At 43.3% G+C, this 20,197-nt stretch overlaps 1 protein-coding gene across 5 annotated transcripts in view; it reads left to right on the top strand.

Annotated features, from left to right (window-relative positions):
• Mtrr (5-methyltetrahydrofolate-homocysteine methyltransferase reductase) overlaps positions 1 to 19,434 on the top strand; it is a 30,727-nt gene extending 11,293 nt beyond the window's left edge. For 2 of the 5 annotated variants that reach the window (XM_046430320.2, XM_046430315.2), the window contains exons 6-15: positions 2,486 to 2,608; positions 3,455 to 3,608; positions 5,303 to 5,391; positions 8,908 to 9,088; positions 11,165 to 11,207; positions 12,115 to 12,301; positions 14,683 to 14,801; positions 16,198 to 16,290; positions 16,408 to 16,590; positions 18,710 to 19,434. In XM_046430320.2, the coding sequence (XP_046286276.1) occupies positions 2,486 to 2,608; positions 3,455 to 3,608; positions 5,303 to 5,391; positions 8,908 to 9,088; positions 11,165 to 11,207; positions 12,115 to 12,301; positions 14,683 to 14,801; positions 16,198 to 16,290; positions 16,408 to 16,590; positions 18,710 to 18,854 (1,317 nt within the window). In that variant the 3' untranslated portion in view covers positions 18,855 to 19,434. The remainder of the gene's footprint in view (positions 1 to 2,485; positions 2,609 to 3,454; positions 3,609 to 5,302; positions 5,392 to 8,907; positions 9,089 to 11,164; positions 11,208 to 12,114; positions 12,302 to 14,682; positions 14,802 to 16,197; positions 16,291 to 16,407; positions 16,591 to 18,709) is intronic. The other 3 variants (XM_046430316.2, XM_046430318.2, XM_046430319.2) reach the window with 3 other exon arrangements.
• Positions 19,435 to 20,197: the final 763 nt, after the last annotated feature.

Raw genomic sequence — 20,197 nt, 5'->3', positions numbered from 1 at the left:
GACCCTGAAATGTTTGGGCATTTCCCTTGGCCCAGTGTACGTTTTCCTCTGGGAGAAGGCCTGGGAGTTGTGTCCAAGTACAGTTGTTATGTCTGGTCTCTCCCTACAGACTCACCTTCCTGTGGTCATTGGAGTCCAGGGCTGGGTACTGGGCTGGGATTCTATGCCTTTTTGGAGGGGTTGCTCACAGCTTGCTGGTCGTGTCTCCTTGATTTATTTTTATTGTCAAGACTGGTCTGGTGTGCTTGTTGGCTGCTCGTTTGTGTTGACCCTCGGGATGCCACTTTCTCATTAATCAACTCTGGTTCGTCGGGGCAGGTGCCCTGGCCGCCTCTCCCTCCTTTCCACCTGCTGTGGCAGTGTGCCCACCTGTCTGTGCTTGCTCGGCGCCCCCACCTGCCCTCTGTTCTTTGCGGTGCTGCCTCTCCTGTTGTTGTTGACACCAGCCCCTGCAGAGGCCAGCTCTGAACTTGGTGGTGATGATGGTGTTCTGGTCAGCAGAACAGCCCTGATGGCCTTGGCAGTATTGTATCTTTCAGTGCTCCCACGGGCCATCTACCATGGGTGGTGGGCTCTGCATTACCGTCCACTCTGACAGGCCCCCTCCCAGCCTTCTACTCCTTCCTTCAGATGCTGGTGTGGCCCTCTGGGTCTTTTTGCCATGCTCTGTGTAGCTCTGACCTTTTCCTTCTAGGAGCTGTGCTGTGAGTACAGTCACATCATCTCTAGGGGCTCCTGCGGGGGCGTTAAAACCCATGTGCTGGGAGAGTGCTCCCAGTTAAAATTCCAATACCTGTGTTTATGTTCCAGGTCTTCAAACTCCATCCGTGTGCCCGCTTGGTGCTGTTGCCCTGTGCTGGGCTTTCTTTGGGGGATAGTCCCTGGCCTGCCTTAGCGGGCCCAGCACCTCATCAGCCAGGTGTATTACTCTAGTTACTGCAACACCCAGGGTAGGAGGTGGGGTGCAGGGATGGGGCACAGCATGTCTGTGGGCAGAGGCTCCTGCATCATCCTGTGAGGAAGGGAATCCTTTCCCTTGGTGCAAAGCTCTGGCTGCGTCAAGGGGATTGGGATCCAAGAGTGTCTTCCAGATGTCAGGGATCCATGCTGTCAGTTCAGTCTGTCCTTACTCTTCTCTTCCTCCAGGGTCATGGGCTGCAGGAGGTGCAGGCCTCTTTGGAAGCTACTGAGGATGTTCTGTGGCCTTCACACCTAGTTTTTAACAGCAGTTAATTACATCAGCCTTTTGCATTTTCCCGAGTGAGCACCAAGTGGAGCCACTTGTCCTGGGGCTCTTGTCAGCGCTCCTTCCCTCTCCACTTCTGCCCTTTTCACCTCCTGGCTAATGCATTTGCTTCCACTTGTACTCTGTCCACTTAGCAGGCATGTTGCTACCTTAGGCCGGGGCTCGCTCTGTCCCATCTGTTGACCAGCGTGAGGATCTCCCTGTCACTGAGGCAGGTGATAAGCTCTGGATTCCCATTTAGCATTGTTTCAGATTACTCTAGCACCAGCTATTCATGGAATGGGCAGGATTCCCAGGAATCAAACTACAGAGTTGTTTTAGGCAGTCTCTTGGGATTGTCACCTTGGGGACCTTAGGAATGAAACCAGGCCTTGGGGACAGTGACAGATTTGAGCTGAATACAGTCTCAGCGAAGGCCTGAGCCAGCCCCATTGGGTTTTCTGTAGCTGTCTGGCGCTGAGCCTTGTCCTGAGTTAAGGCGAAGGTGATCAGTATTGGTGTGTCTGCTTCTGGAAGGAGGTGCGGCTGGGTGCTGCAGCGGGGCACTTGCTCTCTAAGGAGCGAAGCAGGGTGTTCCCAGCACTCCTCTAGAGCCAGGTATCCAAAATCACTTGGTCAGCACTTGTTTAAATGTTGTTTTCTATTTTTAAACATAGAGATAATCATGTTAGAAAAGGAATGGGGGTAGGACAAAGAATTGGGTTTCTTTGCATTTTCTTAAGACAAATCAACTACTAGATGTGTGTATATGCTAAAATTTAAATCAATGAACAGTAATTAAGATGAAGAATTCAGTTCCTAAGTCACACCGTTCACAATTCAAGTCCTTAGCAGCCACCTGACCAGCATTGCCCAACAAGAGGGCATTACTTTGACCATCTTCCCGGGCATGTCCACCCTTAAACATGGGTCCTTTACTTTAGGACCTCCTTTTTGAGGTTTTTGCATGTGTACTATTTTCCTTTGCATAACTTATGAGGAAGACTGTGAGACCTTTATGTGAAATTACTAGTATTACTATTTTCTATTTGTATTTCAGAAATTCTAAAGTCTAATTGTGTTAAGTACATGTGAGCTGAGCTTGTGAAAAGTTAGGTCTATATGTCTGTTTACCTTAGAAACAAATACTGATTAGCCAGGAAGCTTCGCAAGATTATATGGATCTCGCAAGGTCACTGGGTGAAGGAGGGGTGTATTTGAGAATCACATTTAGCTGCATTTATCACCGTTGTTCTCAAGGAGGAAAGCCCAGCATCTGTGACTTCAGCAGATCCAGTTTTTCAAGTTCCAATTTCAAAGGCAATCCAGCTCACTACAAATGATGCCATAAAAACCACCCTGCTGCTAGAGTTGGACATTTCGGTAAGTCACAGAACTTCCTTCTTCACACAGTTACATTGTCAGAATGTGCAGGGAACCAGGTGATTCTTGGTTTCTAACACTAGGAATCTCTGGAAGGACGTGTTATGACGGGCATCAAAACTGTGCTTCTGTTTGCATGGTGTTGAATAGCTGCACATTTCTTTGAACGTGTTAATAATACACATTTGTACTGTTACCTTGAGACCTTTTATTTTATATTCTGATATTACATAAAGAGGCAGGTAGCCAGTTGCTGAGTGGTCTGTTTCCCTCTGAGACAAGGAATGCAAAGTTATCCTCTCCTGCCCCTTTCTCCCCACGGGGAAGGAGCAGAGTGAGAGAAGGAAATGGAAAACCAGGGCGGTGGACTTCCTTAGCTACTTCTGGTCATACTGGGCATGCCCCTATGAGTTTTTATTATAGGAATTTTTACACAGATTGTGTAGCACTAGGGAACCTTATTATTTCAAAAGTAGGGAACGTCTGACTTATATTCCATAAACATGTAGTAATGGGGGGGAAACTCTGGATAATCTAGAGCTGATCACCTTCCTCGGTGACAGGGAGATCCTCACACTGGTCAACAGATGGGACAGAGTGAGCTCTGGCCTAAGGAAGCAAAGTACCTGCTAATTTCTACTGAATTTCTTTTTTAAAGTAGCTACTAACAAAAGTATGGTTGCTTCATCAAGTGAGTCCATTTGTTAATTTCTTTTTTGCAGAAGAATTCGTTTCTGGGTTTCTTTATCAAGAGAGTAATGTAATGAAATTTTTTTTTTTTTTTTTTATCTCGCACCTAAATTCTGTAAACTTACGTAGAATTCATTCATTTTGTTTCTTCTTTAGAAAACAGAGTTTTCCTATCAGCCTGGAGATGCCTTCAGTGTGATCTGTCCAAACAGTGATTTGGAGGTTCAAAACCTCCTCCACAGACTGCAGCTCACTGATAAACGAGAGCACTGTGTCCATCTGAAAATCAGAGCAGACACCAGGAAGAAAGGTGCGGCCTGTGCCAGGCTTGCTGGGGAGTCACTGGTCAGTGGGCTGCCGCTGTGTCCCGAGAGTGCCAGCGTCCTGTGCGATGGCTGCTCAGATACTGGGACTCTGTCACCATTGGGGGCACAGCACTATGTTGCCACCCGGAGACGGTAATGGATTTTACACTTATTGGACACTTGTGGGTGTGAAAGGGGAAGGTGACTGAAGTCTTTGAGAAGTAGTGGCCTGGAACCTGTTTAGAAAACTCTTTATTATGTTTACTTCTCCAAGCATACTATAGTGATGCAGCCACATCAAGTTTATAGCAACTCAATTCACAGTAGACTTATGGAACCAACCTAGGAGTCCCTCAACAGATGAATGGATAAAGAAAATGTGGTATATATACTCAATGGAATATTGCTCAGCTTCAAAGAAGAGTAAAATTATGGCATTTGCCAGTAAATGGTTGGAGTTGGAGAATATCATGCTAAGCGAAATAAGCCAATCCCCATAAAACCAAAGGCCAAATGTTTTCTCTAATATGCAGATGCTAATTCACAAGAAGGCAGGGGACACTAGGGAAGAAGAGCATTACCTTAGATTAGGTAGAGGGAAGTGATGGAAGGGAAGGGGAGGGGATGTGGGGATAGGAAAGAGAGTAGAATGAAGCAGACATTACTACTGTATGTGTATAAGTGACTACATGACCAATATGATTCTGCAACATGTACACTCAGAAAAATGGGAAATTATATTCCATCTATGTATATCAAATTACATAAATGCTTTCTGCTGTCATGTATGACTAAAACAAATTTAAAAATTTAAATAAATAAATAAATAAATTGTTTTTCCCATAGTTCAAAGAAGTTAATTCATTTTTTAAAATTTCCTTTTTTTATTTCATCTTGAATTCATAATATTTTTTAAGGTGAGATTTTTCTGCCATATTGGGCAATTTTTTAAATTTTTATTTATATATGATAGCGGAATGCAATACAATTCTTATTAAATATATAGAGCACAATTTTTCATATCTCTGGTTGTATACATAGTATATTCACACCAATTTGTCTCTTCATACCTGTACATTGGATAATAAGGATCATCACAATCTACCATCATTAATAACCCCATGCCCCCTCCCTTACCCTCTAACCCCTCTTCCCTGCCTAGAGTTCCTCTATTTGTCCCATGCTCCCATTCTCTATCCCACTGTGAATCAGCTTCCTTATATCAAAGAAAACATTTGGCATTTGGTTTTTTGGGATTGGCTAACTTCACTTAGCATTATCTTCTCTAACTCCATCCGTTTACCTGCAAATGTCATGATGTTATTCTCTTTTACTGCTGAGTAATATTCCACATTTTTTTAATCCATTAATCTACTGAAGAGCATCTAGGTTGGTTCCACAGTTTAGCTATTGTGAATTGTGCTGCTATGAACATTGATGTGGCTGTGTCCCTGTAGTACGCTGTTTTTAAGTCCTTTGGGTATACAATGAGGAGAAAGGAATAGCTGCGTCAAATGGTGTTCTATATTGGGCAAATTTGTGATTAATTAAACATTCATAAATCATTTGCACTTTGATAGCATCATGATGTCAAGTGTTGCAAGTGGTTGTATTTTGAGGAATGCAAGACATCTTCCCAAAATGTGTTTTGAATTCATTCTCCTATTTTCTCCTTCACGAACTGTCTTCACTTGAAAAGGAGCCGCTTTGCCTCAACATGTTCCTGAGAGGTGCTCTCTCCAGTTCCTCCTTACCTGGTGTCTTGAAATACGTGCTGTTCCTAAAAAGGTATTTCTCTATCTTCTCTGTGAAACTGTTTTAAATGTGCTTAGAACTTACTAAATAGACCTCTGTCTACCCTTTGAAGGCTTGAAAACATGGCTACACAGCGTGCCTTTAAATTAGTTCCCAGGGAGATGTGAAATCTTCCTATTGTCACAGGCAAATAACTTCATGTTACGTGTAGGAGGATCATGAAGAGATTCATAAAGCAGGTCTCTTTCTCCCTGCGTTTTCACTTTCATGTATTACATTGATCAGTGATAGGCCTGGTGCTGTCCAGCTGCGCAGTGCTCCTCCTTCCCTCTTGATGCCAGGAAGCTTATGAGAAGCCTGCTTGCCAACACCTGAGTTGCTTTCTTTTGGCTGACACCACTTAATCACTCATTGCTGAGTCAGAGTTCTTCAGGGAAGATGGAAGGCTTGCAGGAGGTTTCATTGGCCTTTAGATGAATTCAGAGGTAGAACTATCCACTAGGGGTCAGCATTTTACCAGGAGTTATATTAAGAAAATACTCCTAATGTTTTTTTTTTTTTTTCCTTTTTTGGTCGGGGCACACTGGGGATTGAACACAGAGGGCTGGGGCTGACCCCAAGCTTGCAATCCTCTTGCCTCAGCATTCCAATTTTCTGTAATTACAGGTGTGCTCTGCCGTTCCCCACTCAAGTGGTATTAATGGATAAGTTTTCTGGGCTGTGTATTGGCTTGGATTTTACTGAGCATAAAGAGTGCTATTAATAGGGTACTCTCTCCCCAGTGTGGTTTTTATTCTGTTTCGTTAATGTGTTTATTGCATTTCTAGTCTTTAGGAAGCAGATCACTTTAGAGAGACTGAATCCTAGATATAATTTGAGTAAATTTAGAATTAATTCTCTGTGATTAAAAACTTCTTGATTAAGTTCGGTAAATTAAGTTTTGGTTACTAGCATCATTTTAAAAATTTTTGCAAAGTACAAATATGGATATATTTTTTCATTATCACAAAAATAATATGCTCATTGTAAAAATTATGCATGTAGAAATAGTCCAGGAAAACATATGAGAAAGATAGTGCACCATGATCAAGTGGGGTTCGTTCCAGGGATGCAAGGTTGGTTCAAAATATGGAAATCAATAAATGTAATTCATCACATCAGTAGACTTAAAAGTTAAGAATCATATGATCATCTCAATAGATGCAGAAAAAGCATTCAACAAAATACAGCACCCCTTCATGTTCAAAACACTAGAAAAACTAGGGATAACATGAACATATCTTAACATGTAAAAGCTATCTATGCTAAGCCCCAGACCAACATCATTCTAAATGGAGAAAAATTGAAAGCATTCCCTCTAAAAACTGGAACAAGACAAGAAGGCCCTCTTTCACCACTTCTGTTTAACGTAGTTCTTGAAACACTAGCCAGAGAAATCGATGAAAGAAATTAAAGGGATATGGATAGGAAAAGAAGAACTCAAATTAGCACTATTGGCCAATGATATGATTTTATACTTAGAAGACCCAGAAAATTCCACCAGAAAACTTCTAGAACTAATAAATGAATTTAGCAAAGTAGCAGGATATAAACGCAACACCCATAAATCAAAAACATTTCTATATATTGGTGACAAATCCTCTGTAAGAAACAAGGAAAACTACCCCATTTACAATAGCCTCAAAAAAAAAAAAATCTTGGGAATCAATGAAAGAGGTGAAAGACCTCTACAATGAAAATTACAGAATGCTAAAGAAAGAAATTAAAGACCTTAAAAGATGGAAAGATCTCCTTGTTCTTGGCTAGACAGAATTAATATTGTCAAAATGGTCATACTACCAAAAGCACTGTACAGATTTAATGCAATTCAAATCAAAATCTCAGTGACACTCCTCACAGAAATAGAAAAAGCAGTCATGAAATTCATCTGGAAAAATAAGAGACCCATAATAGCCAAAGCAATCCTGTGCAGGAAGAGTCAAGCAGGTGGCATCACTATACCAGAGCTTAAACTATACTACAGAGCAGTAGTAACAAAACAGCATGGTGTTGGCACCACAATAGCCTTGTAGAACAGTGGTACAGAATAGAGGACACAGAGACAAACCCACATAATTATAGTTATCTTATATTAGACAAAGATGCCAAAAACATATATTGAAGAAAAGATAGCCTCTTCAACAAATGGTGCTGGGAAAACTGGAAATCCATATGCAACAAAATGAAATTAAACCCCTGTCTCTCACCGTGCACTAAACTCAAAGTGGATCAAGGACCTAGGAATTAAACCAGAGACTCTGCACCTAATAGAGGAAAAAGTAGGCCCAAATCTCCATAATGTTGGATTAGGCCCCAACCTCCTTAATAAGACTCCTATAGCGCAATAAATGGGATAGATTCAAACTAAAAAGCTGCTTCTCAGCAAAAGTAACAATCAGTAAAGTAAATAGAGAGCCTACTAATTGGGAATAAATTCTTACCACATTCACGTCAGATAGAGCACTAATCTCTAGAATATATAAAGAATTCAAAAATCTTAACGTCAAAAAAACAAATAGCCCAATCAATAAATAGGCCAAGGAACTTAATAGACACTTATTAGAAGAAGGTATACAATCAGTCAATCAACAAATATATGAAAAAGTGTTCAATATCTCTAACATTTAGAGAAATGCAAATCAAAATCACTCTAAGATTTCATCTCACTCCAGTCAGCTATTAAGAATACAGACAACAATAAGTGTTGGTGAGGATGTGGGGGAAGAGGCACACTCATACATTGTTGATAGAAGTACAAAATGGTGCAGACAATATGGAAAACAGTATGGAGAATCCATGGAAAACTGGGAATGGAGCCAACATTTGACCCAGCTATCCCTCTCCTTGGTCTATACCCAAAGGACTTAAAAACAGCATACTACAGGGACACAGCCACATCAATGTTTATAGCAGCACAATTCACAGTAGTTAAACTGTGGAACCAACTTAGATGCCCTTCAATAGATGAATGGATAAAAAAATGTGTTATATATACACAGTGGAATATTATTCAGGATTAAAAGAGAATAAAATCATGGCATTTGCAGGTGAATCGATGGAGTTGGAGAATATGATGCTAAATGAAGTCAGCCAATCCCAGTGACAGCTAGGTTGTAATCATTTGCCAAGACAAAAACTGGGTGTGTTCTGAGATAAAATCTTGAGCTATAGAACTTTGTGGTCATACTCTGATAGTCTTGATAGACAATTTGGGATTGTATTTGTGACTGATCATGTTGCTTAAGATAGAGCAAAAGTGACTGAAAATTGAACATGGCAGTAGAATTTTCTGAGCAGGCCAAGATTAAAGCAACTAATGAATCAAATTCAGTTTTTCTGGCAACATTCCTGGTTATTCTCCCTTTTCCTTGCTTAGCTGGGTGAACTCTGGGCCTGACTTGTGCTAGGCATGTGCTGCACCACTGAGCACACCACCCATGCCTCCAGCTAGATGTTCTGATCGTTTTACCTGCTTTACAGCTCGGCTCACTAAGTTGCTTCCGTCCCCAGGCATTTTTGCGGGCTCTTGCTGACTGCACCAGGGACAGTGCCGAAAAGCGGAGGCTGCAGGAGCTGTGCAGTAAACAGGGGGCAGGGGATTACAACCGCTTCGTGCGCGATGCCAGTGCCTGCCTGTTGGACCTCCTGCTGGCCTTCCCGTCTTGCCAGCCGCCGCTCAGTCTCCTGCTCGGTGAGTCCTCGCTGCCCGGTCCCCGGGTTCTTCAGGATCTGGGACGCCAGTGCCTGTGTGGCTTTGTGTCTGAATCCCATGCAGGGGTTGTGCCCACGTGGCTGACAAGTGGCAATGGATAGCATCCCTTGTCTTTAGGGAGCAGTGACATCTGTGTGCCTTCCAGGAGCCAAAGGTCCCTCAAGCTTTTTGATTTCCTCTTTTTTTTTTCCTTCTATTAATGTCCCTATCATTTTCTTTCTTAACAGAGCCAGTCTTAATTTTTTTCTCAGAATTCATCATTTGTAATTTATTTTTTCCAGGAGGTTCTTTTGCCAAATTTTATCTAAAAATGAGCTAAGAGAAAATTATCTTTGACAAAGATACTGAGCGCCATATTGAATTGACAGAGGTTGACGAGCCATGTACTCTGTAGAGTGCAGGTGTGTCCCTATGGCTGCCCAGGTGTAGGGTCCTTCAGGAGCAAAAGGGGGCTCCTCTTGTACCTGTACACGTCCATTACTGCGGGGTGGGGGGGGGCAGGAGGCAGGCTCGTTATAGGTATTTCAGATGCAGGTGGTCCCGCAGAGCGCCTGGCTTGTGGTTTTGGCATGTCCTGGTTTCCTGTGGGGGCAGTAGGTAGATCGTTGACATTCGCGTGTGTCTTGTGACCCGAAGCCTATCTGGGCCTCTTTAGTCCTGGGCCAGCCAGGGGCCCGCTGATGCCTTCATAGGGAAGGGCGTGGTCCCCAGCAGGTCAGGCTGGCTTTCTCTTCTGTGTTGGCACTCTTCCACTTTGATTCTCAAAATGATAAAAAAGTAAAATATGTACACTCAGTCATGAGGCTGTTCCTCACCATCCTGCCCTCAGGCTGTTGCCCCAGCTCTTCAGTTAAGTTTTATTGATGGTAGTCAGATACAGATCCTAGGTCAAAATACCTACCACTGAAAAAATTTATGTTAAAAAAAAATTACATTGGGGCCTTTAAAATTTTTAAGTTATTTTACAATTTTTTAGGAAAAATTAATGCATCTGAAGCTTAATGTTAAGGTGATCCCTTTAATTATTTATTAGAATTCTAAATCATTCTAGATGGATTATTTCAAAGTTTTGCTTAAATAACTATTAAAAATGTATCATAATACACACAAAAATTTCAAAGTTTGTTACTGTTCAATTCAACTATTAACAACTTAAATTGCTTTTATTGCACCATCTGTTTCTTGAAACCACTGAGTTTCTGGTTTAAAAATATCTATAACCATAAACACTTGTTTTTTAATTGTATGAATACATTTCCTTTGTTGTTGTTGTTTTAAGTTGTAGATAGACACAATATTTTTATCTTTTATATGGTGCTGAGGATCAATCTCAATGCCTCATTTGTGCAAGGCAAGTGCTCTACCACTGAGCCCCAGCCCCAGCCCCACATTTCCTTTTTAAACTATTTCTCTGCCTTAAGTATTTTCAATAATCCTTGCAATAGTGGTCTCTGATTCTTTTGAGATCTTGACTTTATTTAAGATCCTGAAAACTCTGGACACCTCTCCTGAGAAAAATTGTACATACATATGAAGTTTAACTCCTGGTGTGGTGGTGCACACCTGTAATTCCAGTGACTTGGGAGACCAAGGCAGAAGGATCTCAGGTTCTAGGCCAGCCTTAGAAACTCAGTGAGTCCCTAAGTAGCTTAGGTCCTGTCTCAAGGAATAAAAAGGGCTGGGTATGTAGTTCAGTGGTAGAGAGCCCCTGGGTTCAATCCTCAGTACAAAAGAAAAAAGCTTAATTAGTGCCTTAATTCTGAAGCCCATTTGTGGACCCTATTTCTAGTATCTTTTGGTTTATCAAACCAGCATATTGGTAGAAATAACTTTATTTCAGAGTAAGACAATGCATATATAAAATTAGAAGGGAAAAATTAGTAACTTTTTACTTAGACACAATGAATTTATAGTGCTATAAAATATGACTTAAAAATATAATGTAAATTATTTCAGATACTCTCAAAACAGGAATCAATTTTAGGTCTTAAATTTTTTAAATGAGGTTATTTTCCATAATAGTGAATTGATAATTGCTTTTTTTTTTTTTCCTAGAACATCTTCCTAAACTCCAGCCCAGACCGTATTCATGTGCAAGGTATTGATATTTGTTAACATATAGCATCTTTCCCTCCAAATTTATGAAACTCAGACTTCCAATCCTTGGTGACTGCCAGTTCATTCAGTGGAAACTTAACCTTCATGTGGAAGATGAGCCAGGCGTGGTGAGGCATGAAGAGGAGGAGCTGTAGGACTCCGGGCCTCCAGGAGCCCACATTGAAGACCCCCCGGGTGGCTTCCTGTCATCTGCTGCTGCTCCCTCCCTCAGGGCAGTAGGCCTCTGGGCTCTCCCGTCCCCTGGGTGACAGCGGAGGGCAGGGAAGAGAGTCCACCTGCAGGACATGTGTGGTGAGCGGGGCACAGAGGACTGACTACCTCCCTGCTCCGCCTCCTCCCCTCTTAGGGCCCCTTGGATTTCCCCTGGGTTCTTCCTGCTGCTCCACAGTGACAGAACAAGAACAGATTATTCAGCATTTAACAGAACATGACGAGAAATATTTTTTGTTTGTGGAAATATATTTTAAAGATTTTTCTCTTTGAATTTTTAGTTTTCTGGAGGTATAGATTTTAGTTACTTTCAAATTTTATCAACTTAATAAATCATATATGGGATGTTCGTCAGGATTTATCTGTGTTTATATGGTAAAAGGTCTTTACAGAGACTGCAGAAATTAATCTTTTACATGAAAACCCTTAAGGCATCTCATTTTTTATAAATCGTATCTCGTATTGAAAACAAGCAAATAAAACTAGAAACTTTGCTGAATGATATTGCAGAATGGGTGGCAGGATAGAGGGTCAAGGAAGAAGCGCTGTTCTTCCCTGAGAGTTGAGGTTGCTCAGAGCTCCTGAGGAACTGTCACCCACTGCAGTAAAAATCAGGATGAACTTGGCCCACGTGTATCCGTCCTCATGCAGAAGTCAGTTACCCTGTGTCTTTGCAGCTCAGGCTTATTTCACCCTGGAAGGCTTCATTTTATTTTTAACATTGTGGAGTTCGCCTCTAACGCTACAGCGGTGGTTTTGCGGAAGGGCGTGTGCACAGGCTGGCTGGCCACGCTGGTTGCCTCGATTCTTCAGCCAAACACTCAGGCATCACCTGCAGATGGCAGAGAAGCCCTGGCTCCTAAGGTACTAAAGAGTGAATTTCAGCTTTGCTAAAGTTGTCTTTGCTATATGTTAACAAATATTGATACATTGCACACACAGATGTCCTCTCTGCACTGTCCATTTGCTAAGAAAGTGGGTGCTGTGCTTGAGTTTTAAAATGTCTGTTGGGAGGCAGAATAGCACTGTTCACTTCCACTCAGTCTTAGTGAGTCCGTGTTTCCTCAACATAGAAAGCATTAGCTTTCTTCAGCCTGTCCTTCCTTGTCTATCCTCGTTGTGGAGAGACCTGTGTGCATACCCTGGCAGGGAGCGTAGGGAGGGTGGGGAAGGACAGCTGCACTTGACGTCATGCAGAGCCTGCATCCTCTGCAGAGGAGTAGCTGGGTATTCTTTGGCTTGTAGCGTTAGGATTTCCACTGTCTCCGTTTCTCCCCTTTTGTCATTGTGGTGTGTGGGATTTGAATCTCTGCCATTATTGGGGAAAAGTTATGTTGGGAAAGTACTTTTTAAACACCTAGGAGGAAAGGATTAATATAGGGTTATGGACATATTATGAACACATTTATGCTGGGACTTAGTGACACTCAGCATCATCTCATTTGGAACCACACGCACACAGAACAATTTAAAGTCTTCCGCCTTTGCTCAAAGGATGGCTGAAGTAACACTACAGGCTTCCTCATGAAGCCTTTGGTCTTCGTGATAATGCAGAAGTCAGTGTGTCGTGTGTGGTGTGTGACAGATGTGCTTTCTTTAGTTTCCTGGGGTGGGAACATTTGGAGACCTTAGGGCATATGCTCAGGAGGGCCGAGGGAAGACTGCCCTGGCATCTGCCCCTTCACTGGGTGTTTCCCATCCGCTGCCCGGAACAGAACTGCTTCACAGTCTTCATTAATCATGACGGACTCATCATTCCTCAACAAATAGTAGGAAACTCAAACTGTCTCTTTTATGAAAACAAGTGCTAGTACTGACATAAAAATGCCACTTCATGATTGTGTAAAAATAGCAGATGGTCTCCAGAAAGTTAACAGTCCATAGCTCAGGACAAGCGGTGTAAGCTTGGGGCCTGTTGGAGGTGTTTCTCCCACCTGCCTCTCCCTCCTCCTTTGTCTGTTTAACAGATTTTATAGATTGCTTAGTATGCCAATGTGCCAGCACCTTAGGCACAGAGGGAAAGGATACAGTTTCGTCATGCTTAGTAACACCACTGTTTAATTAGCGTGTAGGAAATGTTGGCCTTTGACCCAAGACACATTCCCCCTCCGTGGCAGATTATACCGTTATTTACAGAATTATCCCCTTCCCACAGTTCTGTCATAGGGAGGAGGGGACCCTCTCCCACTCCCCTGTGAACAAAGAGGGCATGTGAGATGATTCCAGATGTCATGGTGTTGCTTGCTTCTCTTGTCTTTTCTGCTGTAGGCTAGGCGTGACCAGGCAGGGATGCCATTCTGGGTGGGTCTCTAGTGCTTGCCATATTGCCATGTTGAATCCCTGCGGTAGAATTGTTAAATAAGTGAATTAAGCTAATGGAATTGCGGATTCGGTTTCATGAGAACTGAATAACAAGAACAATAATTAGACGTAGCTCTGCTAGTCTTCCACTGAGAAGGCATGTGTTCAGGCTCCTCAAGAGCTTCCTGTGGTCTTTGCATGGCAAATTGGAATAACACTACTGCCACCACATTGGGTGCCGTGGAACCTCAGTGTTACTCTGCGTGCCTTTTGCATGACAGGGGAACCTCTTTGCAGACTGATTCCTTCCAAAGTGTCTGGCACATGATTTGAAGGGAAATCTTCAAAATTTAAAAAAAAAAAAAAAAGAGGATTTTGTTTACTGCATCACTTGTGTTGGTAGTTTTACAGAATCATAACTCTGGGTAATATTGGATGTGGAACTCCACAACAGTAGTTCTGAATGGTCTTTGAAGCGGTCCTTAGTGTGTGTTTTTGGTTCCTTGTTTTTAGTATAGCTTATGACTACATCCTATTGTCATCGTCAGTGGCCTTTCATGTGCAGGCATGAAGAATCGTGTCCTCAGAGTTTTGGTGCATAATATATATGCACCAAGTTTTCTGCATAATACATATGATTTATTACCTACTAAAAAGCAGATCTGATCGATACCTGGGCCTTGAAAAATAGTTGTCTCATTCTAAAAAATATCATGTCATTTAAAAAACTTTTCAATATGAATAGAGAAGAAATGTGCAAGGCAAGTGTTTATTTCTGTATAGTGACAAATGTGTTCATGGTTCCAATAAGCTCTAATTTTGCTATTAATGGTGCTTTATAAGGGGGATTTGCACTTTCTGATTTCCTTAGCAGAGATCGCCTTAGTTATACATTCTTGCCTGGGTTTTCTTTCAAACTCACCACAGTTGGTTTAACATTCCAGATATCCATCTCTCCTCGAGCAACAAATTCCTTCCATTTGCCAGCAGACCCCTCCGCCCCCATCATCATGGTGGGCCCCGGAACCGGCGTCGCCCCCTTTATTGGGTTCCTGCAGCATAGGTATGTGCTTGTTTTGCTGGTGGAGAAGTGTACCTCTTGAGATTCAGGGCAGAAATATAATAGTCTCTTTTGTTTCATCAGTAGTTTTTAGAATAATCGAACTTTGGTTGTAAATTTTTTCTTTTAAAAATCGTTATCAGATGTGTGACAGCATAAGCATTTGTCACCATGAAAAAAGTAAACACAGTATGTTTCACAGAGTTTGCTTCAGATTGGGGCTTCCCGCTTTGCTGTGACACTTCGGTTATGTTTTCAGCTGCACTGTGGTGTACAGCACATGTACTTGGGGCTGAATTTCAGGCACACTTTCATACTGTGGTGTGGTTCAGGCTTTCCTCCTGTTTCTGGATGAAATTGGCAGTTAACAGATTTAGTTAGACTTCAGGCACCAGCACATTTCAACAGGTGATATTAACTCAGAACGGAACTGCTGGCTGTAAAGCAGGCACGCTGCTCTCCATGCCGTGAGTTGGTGCGGGCTCTCCCGTGTGCTCCCTTCACGTGGAGAAGTGTCCTTTGCATGGCCATTGTGGTGCTACAGATGTTCCCTTGAGATTGCAGGAGTGAAGTGGGAGGTGCAGTTGGGCTCACTGCTGTGTCTTCTCCTAACTGGCTTTTATGCATTCTACCTCTTATGCCCTGTGCGACTTTTCCAACCAGTAAGAATTATCTCAGACATTAAGTTTGCTACAAATGTTATTTAAGGTAGAAATTATTGTAATGGCACAGGGTGCTCTTTGAATTACCCTGTTGTCGTAGTCACATGCGATTCAGGGATGTCCACCGAGACGTGCTTCCGTGTTGTAGTGTCTGCTGCATGGACCCTGGCAGCCGGTTCAGTGGCAGTGAAACGTGCCAGGCAGTTCTCAGCACACTGTGATGAAATGTGAGATAACCAACTTGGACCACAGCTGTGGAGGGTCATGATGGTTGGCCCTGTGTATGTCATGGCACACGTGTGGTGAAACAAAACTGCCCACCTCCTGCCAGGAAGCAAAAGAGGAAGAAGGAGGGATGAGTCCTGTGGTCCCCTTTAGAGGCACACCCCCAATGTCTGAAAGACCTTCCCCTCTGAAAGTTCTGCCACCTCCCATTGTGTCACCCCAGGGATCAAGCCTCTAGCACATGGTCTTTGGTGGACACTTGAGATCCAAACCAGGACAGGGATATGGCTCAGTGGTGGAGCATTGGCCTAGCATGTGCACAGACTTGGGTTGGATCTCCAGCGTGACAAAATAGTGGAGATCTCAACCGTAGTCAGTGTTGACCGAATGGGTGACCTTTGAATGACTGCATAGGTGCACTCTGTGCATTCGAGTTTGCTGGTGGTCTTTTCTGATGGAGATTTATTCTGAATGTTTTTAATATTACACACTCAACTTTCTTTTTCTCTTAGAGCGAAACTACAAGAACAGTACCCAGAGGGAAATTTTGGAGCAATGTGGTTGTTTTTTGGCTGCAGACACAAGGACAGGGACTATTTGTTCAGGTACTGTGCATTTCCTCTGTCGTGATACGCAGCCACTGAGTGTACGCTTCTAATAATTCAGCCTTCTTCCACCTTGTAACTCTACCCTCCAGTGATCCGTGATGTGTTGTATTTCAGAGACGAGCTCAGGCATTTCCTGCAGCGTGGGGTTCTGACTCATCTGAAGGTCTCCTTCTCAAGAGATGCTGCCCTGCAGGAGGAGGAAGCCCCAGTCAAGTATGTGCAGGACAGCCTCCAGCTTCACGGCCCGCAGGTGGCCAGGATCCTGCTGCACGAGAAGGGCTGCCTGTATGTGTGCGGGTACGTGTCCAGTGTGCTTGAGAAAGGCTGCCTGTACGTGTGCGGGTACGTGTCCAGTGTGCTTGAGAAGGGCTGCCTGTACGTGTGCGGGTACGTGTCCAGTGTGCTTGAGTGCTAGACAGGAAGGAGCAGGGGATGGAGAGGCCGCCGTCCAGGTGGCAGGGCCAAGCTGTCTGGTTCTTGAGCACAGGAGTAGGTCAGCATACATTCCACAGCCAAGAGGTAGTCAGAACCAGGAGGTGATGGTGAAGGTGCATGCGCGCTGTCAGTCAAGACACCTGTGAGGCTCTGAAAGTTCAGTTCACATGAAGACGTTGTTTCTCCAGATTGACTTTGTGGTGGATAAGTTTGTGGTTTCACCATTGAGCTAAATGGGAGAAAGTGTTATTTTCACTGAGAGAATGTGGTTTTACATATTAGGATCCTTTTTTTCCAAGGCATACTTTGTGGTGTTAACATTGACATAAGCCGGGAATCATTCTTACGTTATTAAGTTTCACCCATTTTCTGAGGCAAGATCTATGGTAGAAACCCAAGATTGTCAGAAAAAATTCTTTAAAAAAAGTAACTACCTGTTGTCATGAAACTCAACAAATTCCTGCTGATTAAAAAGTAGTTTTGAGGTCACAAATTTACTCTCATCCTAACATATGTGTATTTAGCATTTAACACGTTCTCTAAGTGACTGAGTCAGACTGTTTGTTTTTTTTTAATTAATAGACAAGATGTGGTACTGTCAAAATGACCCAAAATACATATAATTTAAACAGGTTTGATGAAATAACAGTTTTCTACTTGTCTTTTGAGACATATCTCATGATTTTTCTTCCATTTTTTAATATTTACTGTTTAAGAAAAAAGTATAGCTGCTTTGGCTTCCTTTGGCTTCCCTGGCTTTTGATCCCATGACCTGTGAGTAGATTGTGACTCAGTTGGAAAGCACTGCAGGAGCCCTGGACATTGTGCTGGTTTACGTTTTCAGGTGAATTTCAGCGGGGGTCTTGGATTTCGTCCTCTTCACAGAGGATGGGTCCATCGGTGTTCAGATATAGGCTCGAATTTGGAGTCATGTGTAAATAGTACAAACGGAGTCAACTGTACAGGTGTTCAGAGAACTGCAGCTGAGAACTTGGAGAAGAGCACAGGTGTTCAGTCTCCTAAAATGTGTCCTGTGAGTAGCTCTTCTGGTCACTGGTGCTTTGTCACCCCAGTCAGGGAGACACGAAGGCATTAACAGCAGTGTCCAGAGACAAGGGCTCACAATGAATCTCCTCGGCTTTTAACAGTGACGAGTGGATGGGGCGGAGCAAGGGACACTGAGCAGGGGCTCCCTTGCCAGGGAGGAGGCACGTGAGGTCATGGGTGAGAGAGAGGTGACAGGTCAGCTGCAGGGCTGGCAGCAAGAGGTGAGCAAGGGCAGAGCCCCGGGGAGGCAGCTCTGGGGAGCAGTTGACAGGAGAGCGCCATAAGAAGGGCGAGCTGGCTCCTGAGAGACTCCTCGAGGAGTTCTGCTGTTGGCCAGGGCAGGCTCCCTGCCAGACACGTCAGCATGCCAGAGCCCTGGCCGCGGAGTCCTTCCGACGTAGGAGTGCCTGTGGAGCTTGGCCACACTGAAGAATAGACATGGGGAGGGCGGGAGGCTTCCTGCCCTCAGCAGCCTGTCCTCTTGGGAAAGCCCGGGAAGCTTTCTGCAGGGCACAGAGGAGTGCTCAGGAGGCCTCCCCGTCTCCGTCTCCGTCTCCGTAGCACCAGCATGAGCAACTTGAAGCGCTCAGGGAGGGCCTTGGTGACCGCGGCTGGCTTCCTTCAAGACCACAGGCTGCTGTGCGCCTGGCTGAGGCGAGCCGCAGGCTTGAGCCCATGCTGCCGCTGCAGGGAAGCCTGTGGTGGCTGTTAAGCCGTGGAACCATGTGGTCTGCGCTGCGGTGTGGAATGGTGGCCTCCCGGGAAGGCCTGGTGTGGGGTGGGCAGGCGGGAAGACCTGGGAAATGGGGGAGAGAATGAGGGAGGACCAAGAGGCTGCAGCAAGGGGCCGACTGGGCGTGAAGTGGGGAGCGCGTGAAGTGGGGAGCTGCGTGACGGCTCTGTTGACAAAGGGCGCTATTACCTTCTTTTCTAGAGATGCTAAGAATATGGCCAAGGATGTAAATGATGCCCTTGTGGAAATAATAAGCAAAGAAGCTGGAGTTGACAAACTAGAAGCAATGAAAACCTTGGCAACTTTAAAAGAAGAAAAACGGTATCTTCAGGACATTTGGTCATAAAGTGGAGATTAAAGGAGGAAAATGAAGCATTTTTCGCTGAAAATACTAAACAGCTATTTTACTGAAAGTGAGATTTTAAATTTTTAAATAATTTTTGAGACTATTTCTTGGAGGAGGTGGAGTAGAGAGCGATCACTTGGAATGGCGAGAGAAGCTCTCCTCCTGTGTCTGACCCTCACCAAAGTGCCCACAGCTGAGGGGCAGCCCTTATTTGTTCACCAGTGCCTCTGCATCTGGAGACCGCGCGCCTTCATGGGGCTCCAGGTCTGTGTGCGAGGGCTTTCGGGTGCTGCATCTGGCAGTAGGATTCACTGCACAATTCTGTGAACTTACCTTGCCAATATTTTATTAAGTAATGGAAAGGTAATTTATTGCTTTTATGTGAAGTACAATCATAAAGGATATTTTATTCATATATTTAAATTACACATGTAGAGTATGTATGTTGCATGTTTATGTAATTATCAAATGGTTGCTTATTACCAAAACTATATTTCTCATAAAAATATTTTAAGGTAGTCCCCTATAATAATGTTGTTATTTATGGTGCTAGAAATGTTAAATATATTTTGAAATTCTACTCTGGTCTCTGATGTTTTTTATCACAATTATTTTTAGTACACAGTTCCAGAATACAGGGACAAATTTTTCCAAATGATTGGTTTTTCCTCCATGATATCACTTGAACTATTGCCTAGGCTTAAAATACTGACTTTGTTAGTAGCCTTGTATATTTTAGATTCTTTAGTTCAGATTCCTTCTTAAGATTTATCAAACAAACAAAAGGAAGGTATGATAAACTTTTTTTCTGGGCTTTAGTATTTATTACCTTTATTTAATAGCTTAGCATATGCAGTATAATAGAAACCAATCTAAAAAAACAAGGGGTTGGAAAACATACCAAGCAAATACTGTGCTGTGCACACAATTATATGTGTAGGTTGTGTACGTCAGCCAAGATGAGACTTGAGGCAAAACATTAAAAGGGACAAAGGGCAGTGCTCCTTACTAATAGCTGCTGGAAGATACAACTGTCAGATATATCTGTCTGAGGATATCGTCTGTAAATCTGTGACCCAAAACCTATCCAGAAGGAGAGCCTGACAAATGGTCAGTCAGGGTTGCTGTTGGAAATCAACACAGGCCAATTCTTCATGCAGAAGGTTCAGGCTGTTTGTAAATCCTGTTGGATGACAAGTTCAGGTGCTATTGATCAGCTGCTCCTCATGGCCTCACCAGCTGGAAAGCAGATTTCAATTGAAATGCTGCCATACAGAAGGATATTTATTGAACAAAGATACATGGGCAATCAGGCATCAGACAACAATGGGTTGCTGTATAAG

The sequence above is a fragment of the Marmota monax genome, unplaced genomic scaffold (genome assembly GCF_021218885.2).
Source record: "Marmota monax isolate L192 unplaced genomic scaffold, Marmota_monax_Labrador192_F-V1.1 WCK01_AAM20220418_F8-fsc00082, whole genome shotgun sequence".
Classification (NCBI taxonomy): domain Eukaryota; kingdom Metazoa; phylum Chordata; class Mammalia; order Rodentia; family Sciuridae; genus Marmota; species Marmota monax.
Note: the sequence above shows the minus strand (reverse complement) of the source record. Positions and strands in the feature narration are given on the sequence as shown.